The sequence below is a fragment of the Malania oleifera genome, chromosome 6 (genome assembly GCF_029873635.1).
Source record: "Malania oleifera isolate guangnan ecotype guangnan chromosome 6, ASM2987363v1, whole genome shotgun sequence".
NCBI lineage: Eukaryota > Viridiplantae > Streptophyta > Magnoliopsida > Santalales > Ximeniaceae > Malania > Malania oleifera.
The window spans coordinates 108,896,353-108,913,991 of record NC_080422.1 but is presented as its reverse complement, the minus strand read 5'-3'; the positions used below and the strand labels follow the sequence as shown (position 1 = coordinate 108,913,991).

General features: G+C 37.4%; 1 protein-coding gene across 4 annotated transcripts in view; it reads right to left on the bottom strand.

Annotated features, from left to right (window-relative positions):
* LOC131157916 (dicer-like protein 4) overlaps nt 1–17,639 on the bottom strand; it is a 190,065-nt gene that overhangs the window by 146,892 nt on the left and 25,534 nt on the right. For all 4 annotated transcript variants that reach the window (XM_058112378.1, XM_058112379.1, XM_058112380.1 and 1 more), the window contains exon 6: nt 6,315–6,355. In XM_058112378.1, coding sequence (XP_057968361.1) covers nt 6,315–6,355 — 41 coding nt within the window. The remainder of the gene's footprint in view (nt 1–6,314; nt 6,356–17,639) is intronic.

The window sequence follows — 17,639 nt, the reverse complement described above, 5'->3', positions numbered from 1 at the left end:
TTCCTCCAATATCGCTGAACTTCTAAAAATTAACTCCCTTAACATCCAAAACCAACACATCATAAAGAAGCCAAGTATTGAATCCTCTCCCAAACCAGCTGCCAATTAATTTTTCTCACCAAAAAAAATCGTGCATTATGCTCCAATCATAATCCCCACAAACTGCAAACATGCCACTTTATCCTTCCTTCTTCCAAAACCCTCAGAAATAGCCAAACGTGCCACATTTATCCTTCCTTCTTCCAAAACCCTCAGAAATAGCCAACAGTCCCACCAACGTCAAGCAAATCAAATTTTCTCCCAACACACCAATAATTTATTCCAGATCCATCAAACAAAAATCAGTGTAAGAAAAGATGAGACTCCATTTAAGAATTCATCTGGAGATAAAGCCTTCAAAGGTTTCGTGATCTGTAACAGTTCATTAGTATTGATTTTATAAAGCACAATCAGCCAAATGAAAACCTTGATATTTGGGGGAGCTTTGGGCTTCCAGATAGATGAGCATAGAGGAAAACAAGAGTAGGAATGCGAATCAGCCCTGAATGATCCTTAGACCAAGACCGAGCATCCCCATCTGAAAAAGATGACGATTATTCAATAACAAGGAGGAGGAAAGTTCCATCAGCTCTCTATCATTTAGAGATATTCTGAAATGAAAGATCCAAGAAAGGTTCTCAAACTCCTCTCGGAACACATAAGATGATGTACTCAACTCCCAAATGGAGTGGCTAGGTGCATTTGAAGTGTCAATAGTAGAATTGCCCTCTGCAAGAAACTTATTGGCTCAATTTGGTTTCCAAAGAGATCCCAACAGTGATCAAAAGTATGATTTTTTCCTTGCCACGATGTGTGCAAATGCGAGAATTGCTACAACGAACTCCTCATCCTGACACATAATCGCTACAACAACCACAATCCAACCCCTCTCCCTTGTTCTCCAAAACTTCCCTACCAAGTTAGAGGCAATATCCATGGCTAAATTATTGCAGAATGGAGCTTGAGAAGATATCAAGCAGGACACACTAGCACAAAGCAGCACTTTCAGGACCTCAAAAAACCAGAACTTACAACACTTCAGACCTTCCAAAATCCAGACCTTCAAGAGCAGCTATGACTACAGAACAATACCCTAGGAGGAATTACTTACTGCAGGCATTCAATAAACAATCTGGCAGCAGCTACAGGCATTATGGCTGGCAACAACAGGAAATGAATGCAGGCCAGAACAGGAAATAAGTCTTTGAATACCAATAGAAATCAACCAGCACTCGATACAAGATTGTAAGAAATCAATCACGCACACACAGTATCATCAGAAAACAACAACCAGTACAACTGATAACAGCCCATGGAAAAGAGAGGCAGCAACAGCAGCATACTAGAAACAGAGTATAACTGACTTCACATTAGCAAATCACCATGAAAACACACAACTTCCTACCAAGGATGCTGCAGAGCCTAACCAAGAGGAAGGATGTCCTTAGAGTCTTAGACTAATCTCAAATTAAAGAAAAAGTCAGTTTTGAGGACTGATTAGGGTACGACGAGGGAAAAAAATGGAAGAAAAGGAATATCAAAATCAATGCAAATAAGTCAGATTTGAAGGAGATAAATGCTCTGATTCCATGTTATAAAGTTGGAGAGAAAGAGAGAGAGAGAGAGAGAGAGAGAGAGAGAGAGAGGAAACTGGGCGGCAGTTTCCTAGAGTCCATGTACAGCACCAGGTCTGCCCTCTTATATATTATTGATAATAATAATAAAGTCTCAAGGACAAAGATACCCCCATTAACACAACCTAATTACTAAAATAACATATTCTCTTCTAACAATAGCAGCATGACATACTAAGGTTATAGATTGGAAAATAAGAGCATTCCATTCTTCATATTAAACATAGGATGTTGATGATGGGCAGGCAAAATGCTGAGTTATCTTGGGTTTGATTTGGCAGTAGCGGTGGTTATGTGGGCTCTTAAGTCTTGAGTCTTTGCTTCGACTCCATGTTATAGAACTTCTAATGGCTGGACAGCCCACAAAAGAATTAGGTCTCCTATTCTATACATAATATTCCAAAGCACAAAAAATGATGATAATATCCTCACTAGCACAAAGCTCTGGAAGACTTCATCGAAGAACTTGTTTGTAATGATTCTTTCTAAGTGCTTCAAACTGAATATGATCAACAGTTTTTCTATCAACTGCATTTTAATAACACAATTAACATTTAAAAAGGCCTAAATATTAAATTAAAAGGATGCAACTCAGTACCGAAAGTGAATTTCATGTACCAACGGATTTTTTTCCCCACTAAAAAAAAATATATGGTTACATGAGAAGGAAGAACAAAAGAGAATTAGAATTATCCTCAAAAAAAGAAATAAAACAAAATGAGAAAAATAAACGGAAAACAACAATCAAACAAACAAAGCAGGCCAATCCCCTCGGATGGAACAGAATCTCACTCCTTTAGAGCAACTGGCACCAGCAAACCAAAGCAATACTAAATAATACAAAGAGATATTTAGCTTCTCCCAGTAAATGTACACACATCACATTCCAGCCAAATTCCCCACACCCACCTCAAAAATCACATATCTCCATACAGCAACTACATCTTTGCCTTCGCCAAAACAAGAAAAGGAAATGACCAAAATATCCTCCACCTTAACCAGAGAAACCCAACCTTCTTCCAATAAACCAGAAAGGTTATTCCACATCTTCCAAGGAAAATCACAGTGCCAAAATAAATGATAAGGTGTTTCTAAACTCACAAACATAATGAGAGAAAGTGCCTTCAAAGGTCAACTCTGCAACAGATTGTTGGTGCCAACTTTTTTTCTTCTTTGGACACAAAAAAAAATGTATTCATTTAAGAGGAAAGAATGTAAAAACAGGAGAAAAAGATCCTCCTATGAAAAGAACAAACCAAAATAGACTAGAAAAATAAAATAAAATAAAATAAAATTGCCTACCAAATCTCTTTGAAGTTCAAGAGAAACACCGCTTTAAAACCACCAGCTGCAACGGAACAAAGAGAATCTAATTACTAAATTCTATACCAATTCCCAAAGTAGACCAAAATTCCTCTTTCCAAAAAATATATAGCAACCCTTTCTGTCCAAATTCCCCATAAAACTATAAAGATGCCACAAGTCCACTTTTAAAGTTTCTGTGGCAGCAGCTAGGATTATTGAGAGAATCATGAAAGTGTTTCTTCGTTCTATGGTTGGGTTAAGGAGAAGAAGAATAATTCAATTTGGTGGGAACTGGGAAGTGGTGTGTAGATTAAGAAAAGAAAGGAGGTGGGGCTGAGTCTAGGGAAATTGGTGTCTAAAAACATTGCCTTGATGAATAAATGGTTACGGAGATTTCCTTTTGAAGCAACTCACATCAACATGAAGTGAGTTAAAATAAATTTAGCTTACAAAAAATTGGGTGAGATACTAAAGTGGGGTTTAGATTATCTTTTGAGAGTCCTTGGAGCTGCATATTTCAGCTTGATCCTCATTTTATTTCTAAGACCAAATTTGATGTGTGTACTGAGCTTCATATTCACTTTTGGGAAGACTTTTGGATAGGAGATTTAGCTCTTTTTATGTCATTTGATCAGTATATAATGTGGTTGTTTCTACTTCTTTTTTGCTTTCTCATGGGGAGAATTTTCCCTACAATTTCCCTTTCCATAAAGCTCTGAATGATAGAGAAGTGGTGGAAATGGCATCTTTCCTGAGCTTGTTGGAGAGTTCTGTCCTTCCAATAGGAAGTCGTTAGGAGATGATTGCTAGATTCTTCATAGGACTTCCCTTTCACATGTTTTTTTAAGTTTTTTGATCTGCAAGAACTTGTCTTTTGCATTGTGCATTGTATTTGGAAGGTCAAGGTTCTGTATAAAATTAAAGCTTGTCATTTGGTTGGTCATTCTTAATTGAGTTCCCACCATGGTCTTAAACTTCCATGAAATTGTCAAAATTTCCGTTGAAATTTCCGATTTACGTCACCCTCAAAATTGAAATGGCATTCGATTTCCGTCTTGCATAATTTCCGTCGAAATCTCAACGAATTATTCAAAGTTTATCGAAATCTCAAAATTTTAGCGAAACTTATCAAAATTTTAACCATACGATGAAATTTTGTCAGAATTCAAATGAGAAATTTAGGAGTGAAGTGAAATTTCTATCTTAATTTATTTTATTTATTTTGTCGAAACAAAAGATTATTACAAGTGCTTTTGAAATTATATGAAAAAATAAACTTACAGTAACATTTAATTTAATTATTCATGTCTAAATTATCATTATTTGTATAATAAATAATATTTATTGATTTATGAATTTCATTCGTATAAACTGAATATGTTTAACGTACATTATCTTACAAATATATTTAATACACATAATATTTTACAACTTTTCCACCTTATACAAAACATAGATGTATTTAATTTGTAATATATTAGTCCTAAAACTTATATTATTATGTTTGTTAACCATTTCTAAAGTTGCACAAAGAATTCCATGTTTTATTACTATTTTTCGTTATTTTTTCAAATCGAAATCAAAATTTCTATCAAAATTTCCGTACTTTTGGAGCTTCGAAATTTGTGTCGAAATCGAAATTTAAGACCTTGGTTCCCACTAACAATCTGTTGCAAAGTAGGAAACTTTCAAAGGGTTTATTACAGGATATCTGTGTTCTTCATTTTGATAGATCTAAATCTTTCCTCATTTGTTTTTGCATTGTTCTTTATCCTGGAGGATTTGGAACTGACTTTTTGGATTTATTGAGGAAAGTTGGGTTTGTATAGGTTTGGAGGATATGCTGGCCATTTCTTTTTCAGGTTCGGATGGAGCAAAGACAGATTAGCCCTTTGGAAATGTGAGTCGTATGCTGTGTTGTGGGGGACGAGTGTTTGGATGGAAAGAACACATATATTCTCACGAGGAAGAGGACTTCTTGGTCTTTGGATTGGAATAAGATCCAATATTTGGCTTTATTATTGGTTGTTGCTGCTGGATATTTCAAGGGGAATGTGTTCTGAGGATGATCAACATGATTAGTTTGCTGTTTTGTTTGTTTATTTGTTTTTTTGCTTTTCTATTTTAGCTTATTGTGTTAATATTAAGAGGATTTGTTATTCTCCTGTTATGTACATTCTTTGGCTACTAATAATATTATTCTTTCTCAACATTGAAAAAAGAAATGCTTGAGCTTAAACCTGACACATAACATTCTTTTTGTCGCCGTAAGTATCTTGAAAAAAAAATTGTTAAAGCTTTATATACATTGTTGGCCCACAACCTAATGTTGAGAATTCCACTTGAGAGCTTGTCCCATATTGGAAAATTAGAGTGGATAATGGGTGCTTATATACATGGTTGGGCCCAAGACCCAATATGCTTAAGCTTTTGGGTCAAGTTGGTGTTCACCCATGTGTATCAAGCCCACCCATGGTCTCCTCCGGTCCTAACAAGTGGTATCAGAGCCGACGGTTCGTAACTCTAGGTGAGCGACATCATAAAAGTCGAGACGAGAAGCTAATTCTCCTGACGTGATAACAGTTGGAGGACCAAGTGTGTAGCCAAGGCCAATAAGGATCATCTAGGCTGCAGATAGATCTGAATAGGGTCCATATATGAGAGGTAGGATTGGTTCAGGGGCACGTGGAATGCAATCCGAGGCACGTAAGGCGCCAGTGGTAAAGCCTACTTGAGCAACTGTTGGGGAATTAGGCTTACTCCCAGAAGGGAGACGATTTCTGTTCAAGGGGGAGCAGTTGGAACTCACAAGTGAGGGGGAGATTGTTGAGAATTCCACTTGTGAGCTTGTCCCACATTGGAAAATTAGAGTGGATGATGGGTGCTTATATACATGGTTGGGCCCAAGACCCAATAGGCTTAAACTTTTGGGTCAAGTTGGTGTTTACCCATGTGTATCAAGCCCACCCATGGGCTCCTCCGGTCCTAACACCTAACATCTTAAGTTGTTAGGTAAAGCGGTAATCTAACATGGTGTCTTAGCTGATTACCAAGAGGGTCTGGGTTCTAGTTTCGTTTCCCGCGTTTATTATGTGATGTTTAAAAAAATATTGTATTCATTATAATTGGTGGTATCTATCATGTGTGTCTCTCAGCGTGCCGTTGAGCTGCATGTGTGAGCGAGTGTTAAAGCTTGATATACATTATTGGCCCACAACCTAAGAGCTTAAACTTTTAGGTAAAGTGGTAATTGAACAAAAACAAAAGAAAAAAAATAGAGAAGGAACAAATAAACCAAAAGTTAGTTTTGAACTATCAAAGGCTTCCAGAACCCACCTTAGCATGAAGCAAAGTCTCCAGACCATTGATCGAAGCACCTGAAATTCAAAACAACAGGTCAAGGAAGAAAGTAGAACAAAATGTAAGTTAAAAATCTCTATTTTTTGAAGAACAAAATAATGGCAGCATGTTAATTAATAGAAAGAAACATCATTCCCCAGTTGGATCATAATCCAAACAAAATAACATGACCAGTCCACAATTTTTTTTAATAGTAAAATAAATTTCATTAATAGGGAAAGAATTTACAAGGAGGGAGAATAAGATATCTCCCGAAAAAGATCTACAACAAACCAGAAAAAAGAACAAAAAGAGAGAGAGAGAGAGAGAGAGAGAGAGAGAGAGAGAGAGAGAGAGAGATCAAACCAGCTAATTCCTCGAACCCCTATGTAAATCCAGAAAACTAGCATCCCTAAAAATTTCAAACCTAACACGCCTATTGAAAGTGTGGTTGAACAGTATCCATATATGTGAATAGTAACATATATGTAAACAGTAACAAATTCAGCTTTATCTAATATCACTTATTTCATACCCAATTCAAAATTGAATTGATATAGAGAAAGGCAATGAAGGACAAGCCATACAAATACAACACCGAGAATTTTACATAGAAAACTCTCCAATTTGGAGAGAAAAACCATGGAGCAGCTAGAAGGAATTCTAAGTTTTTGGGGATGATAGAAATGAGATGGGATGAACCTATTTATATGAGGAGAATACAACAATACAAAAGAACTCTCAAATTCTCTCTCCACACTCAAATACAAAATCTGCTAACAAGCCTTCAAAATACAAGGAATTCTAAGTTTTTGGGGATGATAGAAATGAGATGGGATGAACCTATTTATAATCAAAATACGTAGTAAACTGTGCAGTAATGTAGCAGTAATAACAATTTTTACCCCTTTTTGACCAAATTTACACCACCTTCTTCAATCTTCTCTTCTCTTTTCCTTATTATTCTTTTGTCGTGGGGCCCACAAATTGATGGTAGACTCTACTTACCTCACAAATCTCCCTCTCACTACCAATTTGGGGATGCTTCTAATCTTTAAGATTACCTTTCCAAAATTCTGTGTTTCTCCCCCTCCAGCTCAAGCGTCTTGCTGCTCTTCATTCTTTTTCAGACATTTACAATCCTGGCTTATTTCAAGCAATGGTTGAACTTAGTTCCATTTACTACCTTGGTCAACATATCGACGAGATTCTCCTTCGTGTCTATTTTCTGAGGTCGAAACTGTCCATTGTTCATTATATCACAAAGAAAGTGATACCTAACATCAATGTGCTTAGTTCTAGCATGATAGACCTGATTTTTTGCTAAATGGATAGCACTTTGATTATCAGAGTACACCATCACCTTTTCTTGGTGAATTCCCAATTTTGCAATCAATCCATGAATCCAAATGGCTTCTTTTACAGCATCTCCAGCTGTCATATATTCTACTTCTGTAGTAGATAATGCAATTGTGGGTTGCAAAGTAGACCTCCAGTTGACTGGTCCCTTTGCCAAAGTAAACAAATATCCTATAGTAGATCTTTTATTATCCAGATCACCTGCATAATTTGAATCTACATATCCCACAAGAAAGTTGTCTAAACTACTAGGATCTTTTTCAAATTTCAAACCAATATTCATGGTACCTTTAAGATACCTCAAAACCCACTTAGCTGATTCTCAATGCTTTTTACCGGGATTATGCATATATCTACTAATTACACCAACAGCTTAAGAAATATCAGGTTTAGTACATACCATCAAATACATGAGACTTCCCACCAAACTAGCATATGGTATTCGTTCCATATCTCTTCTTTTTTTTATCAATGCTTGGAGACAATTTTGCACTGAGTTTAAAATGGAGAGCTAGAGGAGCACTTACTGCTTTTGTATTTTCTTCCATGCCAAATTGTTGTAGTACCTTCTTCAAATTTTGTTGTGGGTAGGCACACAATATCCTTTTCCCTGTCACGAGTGATTTCCATTCCAAGAACTTTTTTGGCTTCACCGATATTTTTCATCTCAAATTTCATTTTCGATTTTGGTCTTCAATTCTTCAATCTCCTTTGTACTTTTGGCTGCAATCAACATGTCATGAGCATACAAGAGCAAATATATAAAAGAACCATCATTCAATTTCCGAAAATAAACACAATGATCATATTGGCTTCTTATGTAGCCATGGTCTTTCATAAATTGATCAAACTTCTTGTACCATTGCCTTGGAGATTGTTTCAAACCATACAAAGACCGTTTCAACTTGACCCAGTCTTCTATGCCTTTTGTCTTGAAGCCATCTGGTTGCGTCATATAAGTTTCTTCTTCAAGATCTCCATGTAATAAAGTCGTCTTCACATCAAGTTGAACCAAATTCAAATCGAATTGAGCTACCATGGACAGCAAAATTCGAATAAAGAAATGCTTCACTACTGGAGAGAAAACTTCATTATAATCAATTCCCTCCTTTTGAGCATACCCTTTTGTCACCAATTAAACCTTGAATCTAACTTTCTCTTTGTTACTTAGATCTTCCTTTTTGGCAAAGACCCATTTGCAACCAATTGATTTCTTTCCTTTGGGCAACTTTACAAGCTCCCGGGCATCATTCTTCTGAAGAGATTGCATTTCTTCATTCATGGCTTTATTACATTCCACATTTTTAGAACATGCAACAGCTTCTTTATACGTGGAAGGAATATCATCTTTAACTACAGGCAAGGCATACGCAACCATGTCTGTATACCGCACTGGCTCCTTAATCTCTCTCAAGGTCACCTGGTCACACTAGACTCTACTTGTTGTTGTGGCTCTTCTTCTAGTTCCTCCTCTTCATCATCTCCTTCATCATTTTCTTCGGTGACTAGAGGAGTATATTCAGATTGAGGTCTTATAATGGCCTTTCATATTTCTATATCTTGCAAATGACCTTTGTTAGTCTTTTCCATGGGTGCATCTTCTTTTCTTTTCCCGAGCATTCGACTTTCGTCAAAAATGACATTCCTGCTAAATATCAACTTTTCCGCTTCTCTACTCCACAACCTGTAACCTTCCACGCCACTGTTAAAGCCAAGAAAAATGGCTTCTTTTGCTCAGGGATCAAGCTTACCATCAATTACATGGTAATAACCTGGACAACCAAAAATACGTACGGAATCAGTAGCAGGTTTTCCAGTCCATACCTCAATGGGTGTTTTTCCTTCAAGTACTGCAGATGGCAGTCTATTGATGATCTAGCATATGTAACAGCTTCCGCCCAAAACGCCTTACCCAAACCAGCGTTGGATAGCATGCATCTCACCTTTTCCAGCAAAGTGTGATTCATTCTTTCTACTATGCCATTCTGTTGTGGAGTTCCCTTCACAGTGAAATGCCTCCTGATTCCTTCATCTTTGCAAAACATCTGAAACAGATCAGACTTATATTCTCCACCATTGTCTGATCATAGGCACTTGATCTTTCTTCCTATCTGGTTTTCAATCATCTTCTTCCAAGCTAAGAACACGTTTAGGACTTCATCTTCATGCTTCATGGTATACACCCGAAGTCTTCTAGAGAAGTCATCTACAAAAGTGACGAACCAATGTTTGCCGCCTAATGTTGAAGTCTTAGTGAGACCCCACACATCAGCATGTACATAGTCAAGAATGCCTTTTGTTTGGTGGACAACAGTACCCAACTTCACTCTTGTTTGTTTTCCAAGTACACAATGTTCACAAAATTCTAATTTACAAGTTTTGGCACCTTTCAACTAGCCTTGTTTTGCCAGCCCTTGCATAGCTTTTTCACTGGCATGTCCAAGTCGCATGTGCCAAAGCCTTGTAGTATTAAAAGTGTCTCCTTCTGATTTTTCCACGGCAGTGTTGGCTCCATCTACAACTTGCAAAAAATATAGGTTACTTCTCCTTGTGCCCTTTAGAACAACAAGCACACCTTTGATGACCTTCAAAAATCCATTTTCAATGGTGATTTTGAATACTTTGGAATCTAAATACCCTACTGAAACCAAATTCTTTTAAAAATCAGGTACATACCAGACATTTGGCAACTTTAGAGTTGTTCCATTATGCAGCTTCAATCGAACAGTAACAACTCCTTTCTTTTGGCATGGACGCTCATCTCCCATAAGTACTTTACCACCATCTACTATTTCAAGACTAGTGAAATAGCTTTTAGTGTACGTCATATGGTGGGTGCATCCCGAATCTAGGATCCATTCATCAGGCTGACATTCTATTGTGGAGATAAGTGCTATGTCTATATCCTCATCAGATTCATCAGCTACATTAGCACTTGTGCTGGCGCTTGCATTCTCCTTCTCCTTGTGCTTCAATTTAAGGCATTCCTTCTTCCAATGGCCTTTGTTGTGACAAAATCCACATTCATCTTTAACAAGGAATTTTATTCCATTCGAAGAAACTACTCTTGATTTCGAGCAAAAGTTGTTCCTTTTGGATGTTTTACGGAATTTGTACCTACCCCATACAACCAAAGCTTCTGATGCATTACTTTCAACTTCTTTATCCTTTTTATGGACTTCATGATTCATCAATGCATCTGAGACATCCTTAAAATAAAGAGTATCTTTCCCATACATTATGGTGGTTACAAAATGCTCATAAGGATCAGGCAAGGAGTTTAGCAAAATAATAGCTTTATCTTTATCTTTAATTTCTTCATCTAAATTTAACAAATCAGCCAGCAGTTTGTTCATAACACTCAAATGATTGATCATAGACATACCTTCCTTGTATTGGAATCGAAAGAGCTTCTTTTTCAAATGGTGCCTATTTTGGATGCTCTTCATCATGTATTTGTCTTCCAACTTCTACAATAGCGTCTTGGCTATGTTTTCTCTCATGATGGCGTACTTGACATCTTTCGCAAGGAACAGCCGAATTGTCCTGCAAGTTGTTTGATTTAGTTGCTTCCAGTCTACCTCCTTCATGTCATCGGGCTTATCTTCCAACGTTATGTCTAGTCCTTGTTGATTAAGGACATCCATAACTTCACATTGCCACATTCCAAAGCTATTACTTCCATCAAATTCTTCAACTTCAAACTTTGTGTTTGAAACTACAACAGTTGTAGCTTTAGAACCGCTTGTACTTCTGTCTTCGCTTGCCATCTTTCTCTAAATCAAATATATGGCTCTAATACCAATTGTTGGGAGCGGGGTTGAACGGTATCCATATATGTGAATAGTAACATATACGTAAACAGTAACAAATTCAACTTTATCTAATACCACTTATTTCATACCCAATTCAAGATCAAACTGATATAGAGAAAGGCAATGAAAGCCATACAAATACAACACCGAGAATTTTACATGGAAAACTCTCCAATTTGGAGAGAAAAACCACATAGCAGCTAGAGGCAATTCACTAACTCAAATGAGGAGAATACAACAATACAAAAGAAATCTCAAATTCTCTCCCCACACTCCAATACAAAATTGGCTAACAAACCTTCAAAATACAAGGAATTCTAAGTTTTAGGGAATGATAGTAATTAGATGGGATGAAACTATTTATAATCAAAATACAAGTAGTGTAGTTGTACAGTGTGGTACTATAGTAATAACAACCGCCATCCCTTTTTGACCAAATTTACACCATCTATCGCCTTCTTCAATCTTCTCTTCTCTTTTCCCTATTATTCTTTTGTCGTGGGACCCAAAAATTGATGGTGGACTCTACTTACCTCACAACACCATAAAGAAGCTATATACTGATCAGTGTCAAGTTTAACTTCTTCGTAGAAAATATCTGTGTATTGCACTCCAACCATAAACCCCATATCACTGCAAAGATGCCACTCTTCCACAAAGCTGCCATATCCTTTCCTTCATCCAAAGCCTACAAAGGAGATGGCTAACAGATCTTCCATTGAAGAAGGGCAAACCCAACTCCCTTCCATTATACCGAATGATTTGTTCAAAATCCTCCAAGCAAAATTGCAATACAAAAGAAGATGGGATCATAGTAGTCAGAGGCGCGAGGCGAGCCGAGGCGCAAAGGGTCTTTGAAGCCGAGGCGCGAGGCGAAGGCTCGCGCCTCAAGAAGGTGAGGCGCACAATTATTAAAATGGTGTAAATATCTATTTGGGGTATTTTATATATGAATATATGAATATCTAGTGATATTAGAATTTAAAATGCCAAAACATTCAATAACAAAATTGGAAATTTAATAAAATTGCCAAGACGAAGCCCAAAAGCATCAACAATTCAACATAGTTCAACATCAAAAGAAAAGAGTACAATAAAAGATTTCAAAATATAAAATCTAAAAATCCTCCTCAATCATCACTCATCACTCATCATCAACTAAGTCGGCGAAGATATCATCATCTTCCTCTTCATCATCAAAACTGTTTTCTCCAACATCTTTTTCCTCTTCCGTCTCCTCTGCACTATCCACTTGGATTTCATCCTCATCTACAAGTTCCAACATTGTGGTCCAGCCCCTAGCACTGGTTGCACTACTAGATGAAGCCCTTCCTCTTCCTCTAGACGATGATGGCATATTTGTACTTATTCTTGATTTAGTGTGATGCAGGGGGTTATTTAGTCCAGCAGCTCTAGCAACAGAATCCCAAGTCAAATTATCATCTTCAAACACAAGTTCATCATCCTCATCAGAATCACCATCCATCCTACCAATCAACCACTCATTACTATCATCAATGTCCTTCAGGAGGATGGGATCAATGGTGTCAAGTTTGTCGTATCAACGCCTCAGAGTTCGATTATATTTCACAAATACCAAATCATTCAAGCGTTGCTGGGATAGCCTATTTCTCCTTTTGCTATGAAGCTGCAAAAAGTTTAAAGTAATATGGTTAATAAAGATTCTAAAAAGCAGTAGATTGGTAGTTCTTGTTCTTTAATAATTAATCCATGATATACTAATGACTTACATGTTGAAATATGCTCCAATTTCTTTCGCAACCGGTAGTACTACACGTGAGGCTAAGAATTTTCACAGCAAACTTTTGCAAGTTTGGAGTTGTTGATCCATATGCCATCCACCATTGCGCTGTTATAAAATAAATTTTAAATGAATACCTACTAGGTAAATAGCAAAAATAATTTTCAAAAAGAAAGACGTAGTACAAATGCCACTTTACCTAGTGCTTTTGTCTTCCTTTATCTCACTACCAAACTAATTCCAAAGACGCCCCTAGCGGCATTGTATTTTTCCAACTCATTTGAAACTTTATCTTGCATTTCAATAGTTGGCAATAACCTTGCAATACGTTTGTACAAACCCGTCATAATTTCTTCATCTTGCAAAATGTTGGGGTTTGAATAGAAAAATTATGGATTCAAGTAGTGTGCAGCTGCATGCAACGGTTGATGGAGTTGGCATCCCCACCTCGTATCAATAATTTCAAATGCCTCCTTGAATTTATCCTCTCTCTCACCAAAAGCCTTAGTTATGGCTTCCTTAGCCCTATCCATTGCTTCATAAATGTATCCCATTGCAGGCTTCTTTTCCCCATCGACCAAACGGAGTACACGAACAAGTGGACCTGTTAACTTAAGAGCATAGACGATGGTACTCCAAAAAGTAGGCATCAAAACAATAGTAGCTACTCTTTTGCCAACCGCCTCCTTTGCCCATTTAGTAGTATTCCAATCTTCAGAAGTAAACATCTTCCTCAAGTTGTTCTTTTGAAGATGGATTGAACGAAGGATGATGAAGGCAGTTGCAAATCTTGTAACTGCAGATCTTAGTAACTCCTTTCCTCCAATGAACTGTCTTATCAAGTTGACAACGCTAACACGGTTATAGATATAGTCATTCAAAAAAATTGCCCTTTTCAAAGTTGCATGAATTGAAGGCATCTTCCCAATATCCTCCAAAATTAAATCAATGCAATGAGCAGCACACGATGTCCAATATAAATGTGGTCTCTTTGCTTCCAACAATCTCCTTGTTCAAAAATCAAGGAATTAAGCCATTAAAATATTAAAATAAACAATATATACACTATAGAAAGTAGTTCTAAAAATAAGTTCTTACCTACTGCAACATAGTTTGACGCATTGTCAGTTACCACTTGAATCACATTTGATTCTCCTATTTCCTCTACCATCTCATCAAGTAATCTATACATTCTATCTGCATTCTTGACAATATTAGAAGCATCAATAGACTTGATGAATACTGATCCCCTAGGAGAGTTCACTAAAAAGTTTATTATGTCCTTATTAGCAATCGAATCTCTCCAACCATCAGACATAATTGAGCAGCCATATTTTGTCCATTCCTCCTTATGGACCTTCAACAACTCTTTCATTCGACTAACTTCCTCCTTTAGGTAAGGAACTCTCACTTCATGATAGCTAAGTGGCTTTATTCCAAGACCATATTGTCCAATGGATTCAAGTGCCACTGCAAAGTTGCTCAGACGTACAGCATTAAATGGTATTCTAGCATCATACATCCACCTAGCAAAATCTCCCATTGCCTTTTTTCTTAGTTCTTTCTTGCACGCCTCATTTATTGATGTTTGCTTCATCTTCCCTTCTTTCCTAGCTTGAACCGCTTTCTTTGGATCTAGAGTAAAAAACAAGTCTATAGGCCCCTTCTGTTTTGGTTTCTTCAAGTTGGATTGGTATGATCTTTTACTTCCATCACTAGTAAGCACTCTCTTGCCACGAATGTCAATTTCTTGAACTTCATCTTCTTCATCTTCACCATAATGATCTATATCATCAAAGTCGGGCAATAACTCATTTTCCTCCTTTTCCATATCTTTCTTCAACATATACTATTTAATCTCCTCACGTACATGAGCAGGGCACTTAGAGCATTCTTTCACATTTCGAAATCCTCCGACAATGTGTTGTTTTGCCCGAAATATTCTTCCCCTTGTGACTTTACCACAAAAATTGCAAGTCAAATTATTTCTATTTTTCTTATCCTCCAAATGTGCATACTTCCATGCGGGATCTTTCTTTGCCGAGGCCTCACATCCAAAACTAGAATCCATTTAAGATTTTAGACTTGGTATCCCGTATCCTAACTGAAAAAACAATGCATCATATATTTCAGGAAAATTAGGCAATAACTTATTTTGTATTAGTAGCTAATAGCCTAATCCAGACAATAACCCATTTAAAATTTAAGACTTACATAATGCATTTCTAAACAAATTAAAAAACAGTAGCTAAATTTCAATAAAAAGAATAAATATTATGTATTAGTTATAATTTATAAACTTACATTAATTAAACTAAATATTATAAATTAAAAAACAGTAGCTAAATTTCTGTAAAAAGAATAATTATTATGTATTAGTTATAATTTATAAGCTTACATTAATTAACCAAATATTTAATTTATAAGCTTACATATAAAGAAGAAGAAGAAAAAGAGCAGGCAGCAGTCAGCAGTCAGCAGTCAGCAGCACACAGCAAGCAGGCAGCAGGAAGAAGAAGAAGAAGAAGAGAAGCAGCAGGCAGCAGGACGCAAGCAGCAGCAGCAGCAGCAGCAGCAGAAGAAGAAGAAGAAGAAGAAGAAGAGAAGCAGCAGGCAGCAGGATGCAAGCAGCAGAAGAAGAAGAAGAAGACTTACAAGGTTCGAAGGCTTAAAGACGACCTCGCAGCTGGTTCGAAATGTTGAAGACGACGTGACGAACTCACGTCGTGTTCGAAGGCAGTCAGATGAACTCACGACTGCTTCGAAGACAGGCAGACAAACTCGCGAGGGCTCCGGCTGGTTCGAAACGAAGTCGCGCAGGGTTGTGCTTCTTCAAAATGTTGAAGATGAACTCACGATCCTGGTTCGAAGCTCGAAGACGAAGTCGCGAAGGCTTCCGGATGGTTCAAAGGCTCGCTAACGAACTCACGAAGGGCTTCGAAGGGTCGAAAGGGGCTAGGGCTCTGTTCGTTTGAGTCGAATGAGGGATACAGGTCTGGCTTGGGCTATTTCTCTCCTTCAAATGACTTAAAAATTCACAAGGCGCGCCTCACTGCGCCTCACGCCCCACTGCACCTCGTCTCGCCTAGGGTCGCCTCTTGCAGGTCACCTCGCCCCACCTGGTATGAGGCGGAGGCATCTTTGCCTCACTGCGCCTTGCGCCTAGGCGCGCTTTTAACTACTATGGATGGGATGCTGTCTTGGAATTCCTATAATAGAGCACACAAACATGGGTAGAGAGAGCCTTCAAAGGCCACCTAATCTGCAGCAAGTTGGAATTAATTTTGTTAAGCATAACCAACAATGTAAAAGCTATTGTTTTGGGGGGAAATTTAGCCTTCCAACTAATAGGGTAGGGAGGAAAAGAATAATTGGAGTAGGTCAAGAATTCATAAAAACGAACATCCCTTCCTAAAGACAGGTTGCAATTATTCAGTAAGGACAACAAGGATGATAACTCCACCATCTCCCCATTGTATAGAGGTATCCTGAAATGGAGATTCCACAAAACCAAAGAGCCACTCAAGTTGCCAACAAAGAAGAAATAACTCTATTTGGCTTATAGCACAGACGAGGAAAAGAAATGGAAGAAGAATCATTCCATAAGGCCCAAGTCAGTATCACATGGATATACCAACAGATATAACAATGTGATTGCCCTGGCCATACCGTGTGCAAATGCAAGAATTTCCACAACAAGCTCCTTCTCATGATACACCACCTTTGCCACAACGACCATCAACCTTGTCCTCATCCTCCAAAACTTCCCCTATGGCCCTACAACAGTTAGAGGCAATGCTAGCCATGGTTGTTGTATTTAGATTACTTTCAGATAGGATGCAGTATTTGGCATCAATTCATGCTGATAGTGCAAGTTGTTTCAAGTGTTATCGCTCTGAGGACATCAAGCATGATAGGGTGGCATTATTGAGCTAATTGTGATTATTCTTCTTTTCTCACTTTATGTTTGAGGACTCCTCGTCCTCCCTTTTTTTGTAACCCTTTTCTCCTTGCAGTCTCTAATAAGGTTTTTATTGTGTCAAAAGTAAAAATAATTTTTTTATAAGAAAATAAGATGATTTCATTAGAAAATAAAGAATATACAATAAGGACGATAAGATGTCAGCCTATTAAAGAAAAGGAACAAAGGAATCAAAATAACAATGCTTGCCAGTCCCACTGAAAAAAAAATAATATTAGTACACAAACTTCAGTTCTCAGCCTTCTATATGTAACAAAAAGAGAGCTCAGACAAGTTCTAATATGTAGGTTCACATGTTTCTAAAAGTTTATCCAACCAATAGAACCAGTTACAGTTTATGCAAAAGATATAGAGCAGACAAACAGATAGTGTGCCTAAACAATGTTGGCTAAGCATGTTGCACA